Here is a 12,743-nt window from a genome sequence, read left to right as displayed (position 1 = left end):
TAGCTGCTATCTTTCAACCACAGCGCCTCTCCAGCCCACAGGTTTTTGTCTGGTATTGCAGCTCTGTGTTATTTACTTTACTAGGCCGAACACAAACTCTATTAGTTGCACCTGACTTTCCCATGAACTTCTCCATGATCTCTATTTTGTCTTTTTCTATTGTTACTTCTTTTATCATCTTTTTATTAAACTTCTATAGGACCTTGTGTGTGTAATATAGGGGGGAGGGGAGCGGGCAGCCATCCCACCTCTCAGCTCCAGTTTAATGAGGGGCAGCTGCAGTATCAGTCTTCCATTCCTGGCTACCACCAAGCTCTAAATCCGGTGTGAAACCTCCCAAATATTCCAAATTTTTTTTTCAATTTCACTTATTGTTATCCCGTATAATGTGCGCAGCAGCAGCAGCAGCGTGTGAAAAGAACATTTCCCTCTGGTCTGAAATCTCGCCGCCATCTTCTGCCACATCAAGCATAGCTTGTGGTCGGCTACTTTACATTCCATCACTCAAGTATTCACACTATCTCCTGCTTCTGCCCCATGAACTACACAAAATCCATGCGCTGCAAATTGTTGCCACATAGTGTAAACAAACCACAGCCGCAGGACCATGGGAAGTTTCCAGCCCGGACTTGGGCGCAATTTTCTGTGTTCGAGGCCTTTTGGAGGCAGATGGGGTAGAGCGGAGTTTGTCATGTAACTCTTTAAGGCTATGAGTGTCAAAATAACATGCCGTGAGTATTACCACCTTAGGGAGCGTTCACACCGCGTTATTGCTGTCCATTTCACATATGGGTTTTATAGCGTTTTACATCGGATGCCGCTGTATATCCTACATCATAGTCCCTGTCGCATTTAATTATTAAAAAACAATACGTGTTTGCATACAACATAAAGTACTGTAACTAAACAGTCCCATGGAGTCAAAACCGCAATGTGAACCCTTCATTTTACAGACTCTCTAAAACATATGGGGGAGATTTATCAAAACTTGTGCAGAGGAAAAGATGACCATAGCAACCAATCAGATCGCTTCTTTCATTTTTAAAAAGGCCTCTGAAAATATGAAAGAAGCGATCGGATTGGTTTTCCTCTGCACAGGTTTTTATAAATATACCCAATAGAGATTCTGACATAGTTATCAGCTAAACCCAGCTTCATTTGACAAACTCCTTTATTGGCTGAACAAAAGACATACCAATGTAGCAGAGCTGAGTTTATCATCTAACTCTATGGTCTGCAAATTTGGTCAGACTTGGCAAAACTACAACTCCCAGCATGCCCGTACAGCCGTTAGCTGTCTGGGCTTGCTGGGAGTTGTTGCTTTGCAACCTCTAGAAGGCCGCAGTTTGGAGACACTTTACATCCATACTTTTTGACAGCACTGATCAGCATGCATCAAGTTACAAGCTCAGCGCTGTTGGACAGTACAGGTTGGGCACTGCTGCTGCTTCTGCACCATACAGGTTGGGCACTGCTGCTGCTTTTGCACCATACAGGTTGGCACTGCTGCTGCTTTTGCACCATACAGGTTGGGCACTGCTGCTGCTGAACCATACTGGCTGGGCACTGCTGCTGCACCATACAGGCAGGGCACTGCTTTACCGTACAGGCTGAGCAATGCTGCTGCTTTACCGTACAGGCTGAGCAATGCTGCTGCTGCACCGCACAGGCTGAGCAATGTTGCTGCTGCACCGTACAGGCTGAGCGATGCTTCTGCTGCACCATACAGGCTGGGCGATACTGCTGTTGCACCGTACAGGCTGAGCAATGCTGCTCCTGCACCGTACTGGCTGAGTAATGCTGTTGCTGCTGCATCGTACATGCTGAGCGATGCTGCTGCTGCACTATACAGGCTGGGTGATACTGCTGTTGCACCGTACAGGCTAAGCAATGCTGCTGCTGCTGCACCGTACAGGCTGAGCAACGCTATTGCTGCTGCACCGTACATTCTGGGCGATGCTGCTGCTGCACCGTACAGGCTGGGCGATACTGCTGTTGCACCGTACAGCCTGGGCGATGCTGCTGCTGCACCCTTTCAGGCTGGGCGATTCTGCTGCTGCACCCTATGGGCTGTGCGATTCTGCTGCTGCTGCACCCTATGGGCTGTGCGATTCTGCTGCTGCTGCACCCTATGGGCTGTGCGATTCTGCTGCTGCTGCACCCTACTGGCTGGGCGATGCTGCTGCTGCACCCTACTGGCTGGGCGATGCTGCTGCTGCACCCTACTGGCTGGGCGATGCTGCTGCTGCACCCTATGGGCTGGGCGATGCTGCTGTTGCACCCTACGGGCTGGGCGATGCTGCTGCTGCACCGTACAGGCTGGGCACTGCTGCACTTCTGCTACTACTCCTTGGGTCTGCATCCTTGACCCCCTTTTGTAGGATTACCTGCAGTCTTATTTACAACATCACATCAACATTCTCTAAGACACATCTGGCAATTGGTGGTTGTTTTTGGCACAGTTTTGTATGTAGGGTGCACAAGGCATATATCGTTGGATTTGTCTTTTCTTTTTTAGGACAGTGGTAAGGTTCTTAAAAATCTTTCATAACACATTGTATTTAGTAACAAACTCAGCTCTGCAATATCTGTTTGTGAATTTACCTGCTGACAAATATTTGCACTTATTCTATTTTTTCTTCCTTTTAGGTCCATCCAACCAATCACAGACTGTTGTTTGAAGTGTTTGATGAGAATCGATTGGTGAGTGCCCCGGTGTTTGCACTTTGCTAATCCGCTCTATATCCTGGATTGAACACGATGGTTCAGATAGCAGAGCTAATCGTGAGATGATTGAGCAGTGAAGCCTGAGGAGATTGAACTATTATTTAAGTGTATGGGCGGATTATATAATAAGAAACAAGTCACGTGACATGTTGAGTAACTGTAAATACTTTGCTCTTTTTATCTGATGCTGATCTTGTTTACATAGTTTCTTATACTCTAGTTACATCCAGAGCTGCGTTCACGGTTCTGACGGAAACTGGATGGATCTATAGCAGTGTGCTGTCAGATCAGACCATTATTCCTCTCTGCACTGTATTATGGGAATTGATCACATTGTCGTGGTTAAACATAACATTTCCCACAATGCAGTACAGCAGAATGTGTGTTGTACCGGCACGTGGTGGGGCTTGATGGTGCACCCCCTAACCCAGGCCTGGCCAAATGTAACTTGAGCAGTGATGCATACAGTAAATGCATCATCGCTCACTTCTGTATGTACATGGGCATAAACTCCTGTCTATCGCTAATATTTTGGTGCTGTTTAAGCTTTTAGTAGGTAAAAAACAAAAAGGTTAAGCTCTGCCCCCTTGTCAATATGGCAGATGTGCTGGGATTTCCTGCTGTGATAGTGAGAGGGGCAGCTGCTTTATTTAATTATTGTGTAATCAGAGAATTGTTTATATGATGGCTACAGAGTCCGCATTATAAGTTGTATTATGGGGACTGGATTTTAAAGGGGTATTCCGGCCATAGACCTCTTATCCCCTATGCAAAGGATAAGGGGGTAAGATGTCTTATCGCGGGGGTCCCAGCAGCAATTCTGTGCAGAACCTGTATTTTATGTGGGGCTTCTTCTCCAGTCTCAGAATCCTATGTGTTTCCTGGACTGGAAACTTGACATCACACCTTGCCCCTTCGTGACGCCACGCCCCGACCGTTCATGTCTATGGGAGGGGTCGTGACGGCAGTCACGCCCCCTCCCATAGACTTGAATGGAGGGGGCGTGGTGTGACGTCTTGTCTTCAGTTCTGGAAACCCAGAGGTAATTAAAGGGTTAATTACCTTAAATAGTTTGAAGTGTTGGTTTTAAGAGTCTTGTTAGGGTTGGCCTAGTTTTTTCTGTTTCTTCTATTACAAAAATGTTTGGCCCTGTGGTTTTTTTTCCAGAACAATTCAGGCGGAACTGGTACAAATTGTTATGCCAGGAGCAGACCCAGAGGAGGGCATGACTATAGTGTCTTTAGTGACTTTATTGTCCTTCAAATATCTGAAAGAGCCTTAGAACATGACTTGGAATGTATGCCAAGCCAGAGATCTCTCCAGATGAAAAGAAGACTCTCGGAACATGACTGGGATTGTATGCCAAGTTGCCAACCCATAGATCTCTCTATCATGACAGAATACCCATGGGCATTCTTTGCTTCTTGAGAGATCTCTTCCAGTCATGCTCTTAGACTCTTAAATGGAGTTAAAAACTGACTTTGAAGGAAAGCTACCTCGAAAAGGTGGAGCTAGATAGCTACTTTGCATTTCCTTTCTTATCACAATACCCAGCATTAGTGGTCTATAAGTCTCCTTATGATGCGTTCCTCAAGGATGAACATTACCCCCATGGTCCTTTTGCCTAGAGTATATCTTTAATTGTTTCTGCTAAATTTTGAGGCTCCTATATCCATCATCCCCTGATGACTGAAATGCATTGCATGTGCCTCCGCCATTTTGTTATTTAAATGACATGTTCAATATTGTCTCTCTCACTTCTTATGTTCTTAATTTAAAGGCTATTATCTCAGAAATACTTCCAGGTCAGAGGTTATCTCATGCAGCTGTCATCTGGTTAGTGCTTTAGAAAGGCTATCTGGCATTGAGGCTACAGGAGATAACTATATGTAGACATTGTCTGTCCCCATATAAGGAAACACTGAGCAGGGCTGACCTTCGGGGTGATGCAGGTAGTAGGCAGATGATCTTGTGGTTTTCTTATGGGATTTTTATTTTATTTATTATTTATTTATATTTTACAACATAAAAAAATCACAATAAAGAAGAATACATTTCAACATATCATGACTTGATAGTTCCCTTCGACCCAAGCTGGGGGAAAAAAAAATAAAAAATCTTACGCTATTTCCATTTTTCCAGACCTTTTAAGTGAGTCTTTATCACTTTCTTTGAACTCTGTGCTGCCAAAAATTCATATTTCTTAATTTTATTAGTGAAGTTAAAGGAGTTCTCTAACAGAAATTTTTTTTCTCCCGCTGTGCCCGGGCTGTAAAACTATACATAATAAACTTTCACTTACCTGCCTACGATCCTCCGTTGTTCCGATATCGCCGTCCCGTTCTCCGGTCCCGGCCTCTTCCACTTCCTGCGGGTCAGTGACTTCACTCTGCGCTCAGCCTATCAGCAGCCGTGACGGGACATTGCTGCGGCCGCTGATAGGCTGAGTGCAGAGAGAAGTCACCGATCCGCAGGAAGTGGAAGAGACCGGGGACGGTGATATCGGAACAACGGGGGATCGTAGGCAGGTAAGTGAACGTTTATTATGTATAGTTTTACAGCCTGGGCACAGCGGGGGTTAAAAGTTTTAGCTTAGAGAACTCCTTTAAATGGGTTATCTACCATAAGGTGATTTTAGTACGTACCCGGCAGACAGTAATGGACATGCTTAGGAAGGATCTCCGCTTGTCTTGGGGCTAAATGGCTATGTTGTGAGATTCCCATCATTTCATTTTCCTCCCTCCCACACATCAGCCACCCCACCCATTGAAATATAAATGAGCTGCATCCATTCAAAAGACCTGTGGTTTTCAATCAGGGTGCCTCCAGCTGTTGTATTAGTTGCAGATTGATCCCTCCACCCATTGAAGCAGACAGGCTCCCTGTCATCAGCTGACTTGTGAGTCTGGTCTCGGACGCATTGCAGCCTGGGAAAAATCTGAGACAACAGTAATTTTGTATGCTGTTAAAAATAAATATTGGGGTGAAAATCACAGAAGAATTGTGAGAAAACCGTCACACACAGGTACAGACACTATAGCATAGTCAAATAAGAAAAAATCCTGGAATACCCCTTTAAAGGGGTTGTGCGCTGCCCTGCAGTTCGGAGCTCCGTTCACAGCATCCGGAAGTTCATTACTCCGAACGCTGTGTGCGGGCTTCCGTGTTCTCAGCCGCCGGGCGTGACGTCACGCCCGGCCCCTTCGTGACGTCTCGCCCGCCCCCTCGTGACGTCACGCCCACCCCCTCTACCAAAGTCTATGGGAAGGGGGCGTGACAGCAGTCGCGTCCCCTTCCCATAGACTTTCGTTGAGGGGGCGGGCGAGACGGCTGCAGCCGGGGTGGCTGTACCCCAGGCACAAAAGGGCATTATTGATGCTCTTCCATCTATTCCAACTGATAGTACATGCATTGGATGCCCTGCCAGCAGGGACGTGCACAGACATTTTGGGCGGCAGGGGCTGAACTTGAAAAAAGGGCACTTCTCATAATCATTTATAGAAATGACCACATAATGATGCCAGACTTCCCAGCACAGCCCATTGCACTTTTAGGGTATGTTCACAATACGGATAATGAACGGAATCTCCGCTCGCAGAATTCCGCGAGCGGAGATTCCATTCTGGCGGCCGCCGCTACAATACTTCGGCGGTAGGACCGCGCGGCACTGCGCCGTCACCATTGACGGCTATGCAGTGTTTCCGGACTTCCGCTCAAAGAATGAACATGTTCTTTCTTTGTGCGGAACAATTTCAGTGGCGGAATTGAAATTCTGCAGTGTGAACGGGTCTCGCGGAAACCCATGCACACTGATGATTATGTTCACAGCACGTAATTCAGTTCGCGGCATTCCGCTCATGGAATTACATAGTGTGAACATACCCTTAGGAGGAACATCAAAAGGACAGGGGCTCAAGCCCCCTTTCTAGTCAACCTGTGCACGTCCCTACCTGCCGGGCTGGAGAATCCTTTTGCCTTTTCTTGTATAAGAGAGATGGGGCTAATTCAATTTTGACCTAACGTTTTGCTTGTCCCACAAATTTTAGGGTCTTATGGTATTTTTTTGGGCACAGCACCATGAAAACCTGGTAGATGAACAATATGGTTAGATTCGTAAAAATGTTCATAAAGCACTGCCTGGATTTGTGGAAATTGAAATCATATGGTAGATCACATGATCCCTCTTAACCCATCAGCAGATATGAAATGATCATGTGATGCTACAGTTTCTTAGCAGATGTTGTATTGCAGTGCACAAGTGGGATAGCTGGGAGTAGTAGTGCCTAGGGGTAGATGGTAATGCTGTCACTTGGCAGGCTGATGCACAAACAATCGCGTGGTGTGGAGTGCAGGAAGGAGAACACAATGCTCTGTGAGCTAAACATCCTGGACTCCAGAATTATACATTGTACATAACTAGTCCTGCTCTCAGCTGAGAAGTGAAGACAATTGTATCCAGTCTAGACAATGCTCTGTGAGCTAAACATCCTGGACTCCAGACTGATACATTGTACATAACTAGTCCTGCTCTCAGCTGAGAAGTGAAGTCAGTTGTATCCAGTCTAGACAATGCTCTGTGAGCTAAACAGCCTGGACTCCAGACTGATACATTGTACATAGCTAGTCCTGCTCTCAGCTAAGAAGTGGTGACAATTGTATCCAGTCTAGACAATGCTCTGTGAGCTAAACATCCTGGACTCCAGAATTATACATTGGACATAACTAGTCCTGCTCTCAGATGAGAAGTAGATACAGTTGTAGTTTTGTTACAATGTATCATTGCATTAATCAGCTTGGATATGTGAGCTACTGCTATGTTTAATGCAAAGAGGATTACATAGGGCGCAGTCCGGTAATCTGGGCCATTTTCTGAGGAAGCCCAATGCCTCTTTTGCCCCATTTGATCACACTAGTATTATAAATGTGGGGAGTCTCGGGGTGCGAAGGTGAGGTGTATGGGGCAGATGTTGTAGCCCAGGGGCAGGTATTATTAACCCCTAAATGTTCGTGACGCCAGGGCGTAGTTTTCAAGGTAACCACCCGAACGGGAGTACCGCTATCCCAATGTTATGCAGGGCAATAATAGTCAAAGACCAGGTTAGTGTTAACGGTAGGTTTACCGAGGTAGACAGATAGAAATAGTCTTTACAGCTAGGCCACGATCCCAGAGACCAGTAATACAGAGGGACCTTGCAGCTTGCTGTGACTTGTAGTGACTTTGACAGACTTTAGGACAGCCACGCTGACTATAATCGACTTGACTATAGACTGGACTTGACTGTAGGTGGTGACAGCAGACATAGATGACTTGACTTACTGTAATGTGGCTGTAGGTTAGGCTTGAGGCCTCCAGATGTGCTGGACACTGGCTCTGAGACGTCTGGTCTTTACTGTGCCTCAGAAGGAGTCATAAGAAAGATTGTAATGGCTCCCCATCTTATAAAGGGGGGCTGAGCCAGAAGACCATAGGTCAAGTTGTAGGTCACCTGGTTAGCTGGTGCTCTCTGGGTAACAAACACATCATGTGAACACATTATCATGTGACTAACTCGATGGTCCTTAAAGGTCCTTTATACATAACACACATAACACTATACATAATATATATTACTATGGGGGAGACACTGCAGGAGAGCCCCAGAGGACACAGAGGGACTCAACCTGACAGGCCTAAGTACTGTACGGACTATATCCCATACTGGGACATCACAAATGGCACATTGTAGGTATTGGGGTACTGTTACGAAATTTGTATTGTAGCCCATGAGTTATAAGTAATTATTCTGCTATGTAGGCTACACTGTAACAAACGCTCAACTATGAGCTTAGAGAGATCATCATGGGTCACTAGTAGAGATGAGCAAACTTACAGTAAATTCGATTCGTCACGAACTTCTCAGCTCGGCGGTTGCTGACTTTTCCTGCATAAATTAGTTCAGCTTTCCGGTGCTCCGGTGGGCTGGAAAAAGTGGATACAGTCCTAAGAAAGTGTCTCCTAGGACTGTATCCACCTTTTCCAGCCCACGGGAGCACCGGAAAGCTGAACTAATTTATGCAGGAAAAGCCATCAACCGCTGAGCCGAGAAGTTTGTGACGAATCGAATTTACTGTAAGTTTGCTCATCTCTAGTCACTAGCTTCAGATTGTTTCCATTCATTGACAGTAAGCAGAGAGAAGTATTGACCGCCCCATTAGTAATAACACCAGATTAGGCCTTCAAGATTAAAGTCAATGTTTGGAAACCGTTTCTGAATTGTCAATGTGTCCTGTGTCTCTGCATTTTCTAGGAATTTGCCATCTTGTAATTCAGTATGGTTTCCAGTCGACGTAAATGCAAATATCAAGGTCGAGGCATGAGAACTAAATTTGCGCCCATTAACCCCCATCTGGCACCTTCACGTATTATATTACAGCATCACATCTGTAGATGGGCGGGGGGGGGGGGGGGGGGGGGGGGGTCTCGAAGGGAGCAGAAAGGCACATACTGAAGCATTATTGATTTGTTTATTTTTTAAATCAATATTTACATATTAAAATTTAAAGTCAGAATTTAGGATAAACCTGATTTTGTAAGGCTTTCTCTGCAGCACCTGCGATCCTGGCGGACGGTTCCTGATACCAGGACTGTGTCTGTGGTGTTGGCTCTGGATCCAGATAGAACAATGAAGGATTGTACTGAACCTTGGCACTTGTCTTGTAAACTAACTCTAGCAAACTCTGCCACGACTTTTCTAATACTTGGAACTTGAAAATAAAAGGGGCCTTAGTGCCTACTCCAGATTGTCAATGTGAATCTTATAAAAATTATAGTTTTAAAACTTTAATAATAGGACTTTGCTACTTTAGACAAGTAGACAATTGTATCTGATGTAGAAAATGCTCTGTGAGCTAAAGAGCCTGGACTCCAGACTGATACATTGTACATAGCTAGTCCTGCTCTCAGCTGAGAAGTGGAGACAATTGTATCCAGTCTAGACAATGCTCTGTGAGCTAAACAGCCTGGACTCCAGACTGATACATTGTACATAGCTAGTCCTGCTCTCAGCTGAGAAGTGGAGACAATTGTATCCAGTCTAGATAATGCTCTGTGAGCTAAACATCCTGGACTCCAGACTGATACATTGTACATAGCTAGTCCTGCTCTCAGCTGAGAAGTGGAGACAATTGTATCCAGTCTAGACAATGCTCTGTGAGCTAAACATCCTGGACTCCAGACTGATACATTGTACATAGCTAGTCCTGCTCTCAGCTGAGAAGTAGAGACAATTGTATCACATCTAGACAATGCTCTGTGAGCTAAACATCCTGGACTCCAGACTGATACATTGTACATAGCTAGTCCTGCTCTCAGCTGAGAAGTGGAGACAATTGTATCCAGTCTAGACAATGCTCTGTGAGCTAAACAGCCTGGACTCCAGAGTGATACATTGTAGTAATCTAGCAAAAAGACGCGTGCAGCTGGTGCTGATGTGTTTTGCTTACAGAGCATTGTTTATCGTGTGGTTAGGGACGCATGGATCAATTGTGCGGTCAAACCATCCAGCCATCATTCATGCGTTCAGCCTCTGTGAAGGCCTTTTTACACCGCACATCAGCCTATCTTAAATGGCGGTATTAATTTTTTCTCTTTTGGAGAGATTAATTAACAATTTATTTTGTATCCATTTATTTCTAGGCCATTCAGTAGTTGTACGAGTCTAGATGTGACCCAACTGGATGGTATTTATATGGATAGCAGGGACATAATGATTGTGGTTACAGGAGGAGCGGTCGTGGAGCAGGATAGGGGGGCTTGGCTGCGGAATAACACATGCTTGTGACCCCTAGAAGAGCACCATGTTTGAATGTATGTGCATCTTTATGACGCGCATACAGTTGAAAGAAATGATGAAACAGAGATCCTTTGGCTCCCTGTCCTGTTTTTTCAAACATTGGGACAACTGGTAGGAAGTAGCTGGAGGAAAAATAAACTTGTAGAATGGCGCTGCAGACTCCCTAGCGCCATTCTACAAGGGTTTTTTCCTCCAGCTACTTCCTACCTTCGTACCAGCAGGATAGCAGTGTCGCCTATTCCTGCAACCCAGAAGGCTGAGCAGCGACTCCAAATCTATAGTACCCCATTGTCACTGGGGCGAAAGGCGCATATTACATTTCTCTAAGGTGAGTGTCCATCTATGCGGTTTCTGGGTCAATGGACCCGACTGCTCCAGTTACTAAGGGTCATACACGAGGCGCCGGTATCGGTCGTTCCTTTTTTTCTGACAGATTGGGACAACTGGGGACTTCTGGTTCCTGATGCCGGCAGCGTCATATCACTCTACCATGCTGCCGGCATAGGAAGGCATACAGTAGCCAGCTATGGGAACTTGGAGAGGTGAGTAAACTTTTTATTTTAATTATATTGTTGTAACACACAGCACTTTCTAACACCATCATGGGGCAGCGGGGGGAGGGGGGGGGGGGGTACTTACAAAATGACAGTTCATAGGAGACCTAGCTACAGTATGGGGGAACAAGAAAGCCTTGTGTGGGGGCACTTTGGGACCTGGCTACAGTATAGGTGCCCATTGGGGCCTAACTAAAGTATAGGAGCACATGGGGGGCCTAACTATAATGTGGGTGCACAAGGAGGCCTAAATGGAAATTCCAAGTTTCAGACATCCCTCTTAAAACCCAAGAAGCTCCAATGAGCTATATTGTAGAGTTATTTTTTCATTGTGGTACGGCTTCCTCACATGATCGGGCAGTGCATCTTTAGTACAACTACAACTCCCATCATGCCCTGACTTGTGTTGGGGAATCCTGCTATAACTCTAGTCTAGGATCAGGCAGCCTAGAACGGTACACTGTCTCTTCTAAATGCTTTCTAAACCTACACCTATAATAATAAAAAGCCAAAAACCATCAAAACCATCACAGTATAAAGTGAATAAAAAAAAAAAATTAGGACCACATGATATTAGGCTCTCCGGAGATGAAACCAGACCCCCCCCCCCCCCCCCCCCCACATCCCCTTACATGTCTTTAAGCCTTGTGGCTATTTTTCATCTTTAGTTTATCTACGTAGCGTTCTGGCTCTTGATCATATAGGGAATAGCTGCCGAAGGTAATTCACAAAGTTTACTGTAGCTGTGAAACGCGCCTGTGTTCTCTCTCACTACTTTTTTTTTTTTTTTTTTTTTTTTAACTTTCCATTTTTTCTTGCCAAGAGGAAAGTGCCCGACGAATACGATGCGGTTTAGATTTACAGCAGCCACGAATGTGAATGTTCTCCCACTGGTGCTGCTGCTGGTTTCTGATGGAAAAGTAGCAGCTGGGAAGGTGCCGTTTCAGGCTCTCGCTGTTGGACACACAAGAGGAAAAAAAAATCCTAAATGAAAAAAACTTTGCTTCCAGTGGCGAGGGGGGACAGCGTCACATGACTCCAGTCACCCTACCCTATGTCACAGTATGTAGAAGCCTTGATTCCTCTTATCCAATCATGCCTGGAATGCTGCTTGTCACTTAGGCTATTTCTGCTATCTGTCGCTATCAGTACTGCAGTGCTAACAGTTTGGCAGATGGGACACTTTTTCTGGGAGTTTATGTTTTTGGTTTTTCACTGCTGGCTGAGCCTGAGACGTCGCTCTCTCTTACTTTTTCCTGCCCGTTATTAAACCATGGCCCACCGGCTACGGTTACATTTCGGCTCCGGCAGAAGCAATACAGCTCCAGAGTCAGACGTCCTAGACCAGGAGAAAGAAGATGACTTTTTCATGGCATTCCATACCCTGCCGAGGAGAAACGGAACTCACGTCTTCACGAGACATTATGAAAATAGAGATTTCCAAGAAGAAGAAGGAGAGGATGGGGCTTTAAAAAGAAGCACATCCATGTTTATTCCACAGCTGCTGCAGAACATTGACGTGCGCCCGACGAGAAGTTCTTCTATGCAGATCTCTCTCCAAAGGAAAGGGCCAAATGACAGCGCCGACGAAGGCGAGATGGAAGAAGTGCTTTCCTGTGGGTTTGAGGAC

General features: G+C 45.6%; 1 protein-coding gene across 6 annotated transcripts in view; it reads left to right on the top strand.

Annotated features, from left to right (window-relative positions):
• NEDD4L (NEDD4 like E3 ubiquitin protein ligase) overlaps positions 1–12,743 on the top strand; it is a 365,727-nt gene that overhangs the window by 223,837 nt on the left and 129,147 nt on the right. For 5 of the 6 annotated variants that reach the window (XM_056544621.1, XM_056544679.1, XM_056544612.1 and 2 more), the window contains one exon: positions 2,650–2,703. The exons of the other annotated variant lie outside the window; for it this stretch is intronic. In XM_056544621.1, coding sequence (XP_056400596.1) covers positions 2,650–2,703 — 54 coding nt within the window. The remainder of the gene's footprint in view (positions 1–2,649; positions 2,704–12,743) is intronic. 6 annotated transcript variants of the gene reach the window in all.

Source organism: Hyla sarda, chromosome 1, assembly GCF_029499605.1.
Source record: "Hyla sarda isolate aHylSar1 chromosome 1, aHylSar1.hap1, whole genome shotgun sequence".
Lineage (NCBI taxonomy): Eukaryota > Metazoa > Chordata > Amphibia > Anura > Hylidae > Hyla > Hyla sarda.
Note: the sequence above shows the minus strand (reverse complement) of the source record. Positions and strands in the feature narration are given on the sequence as shown.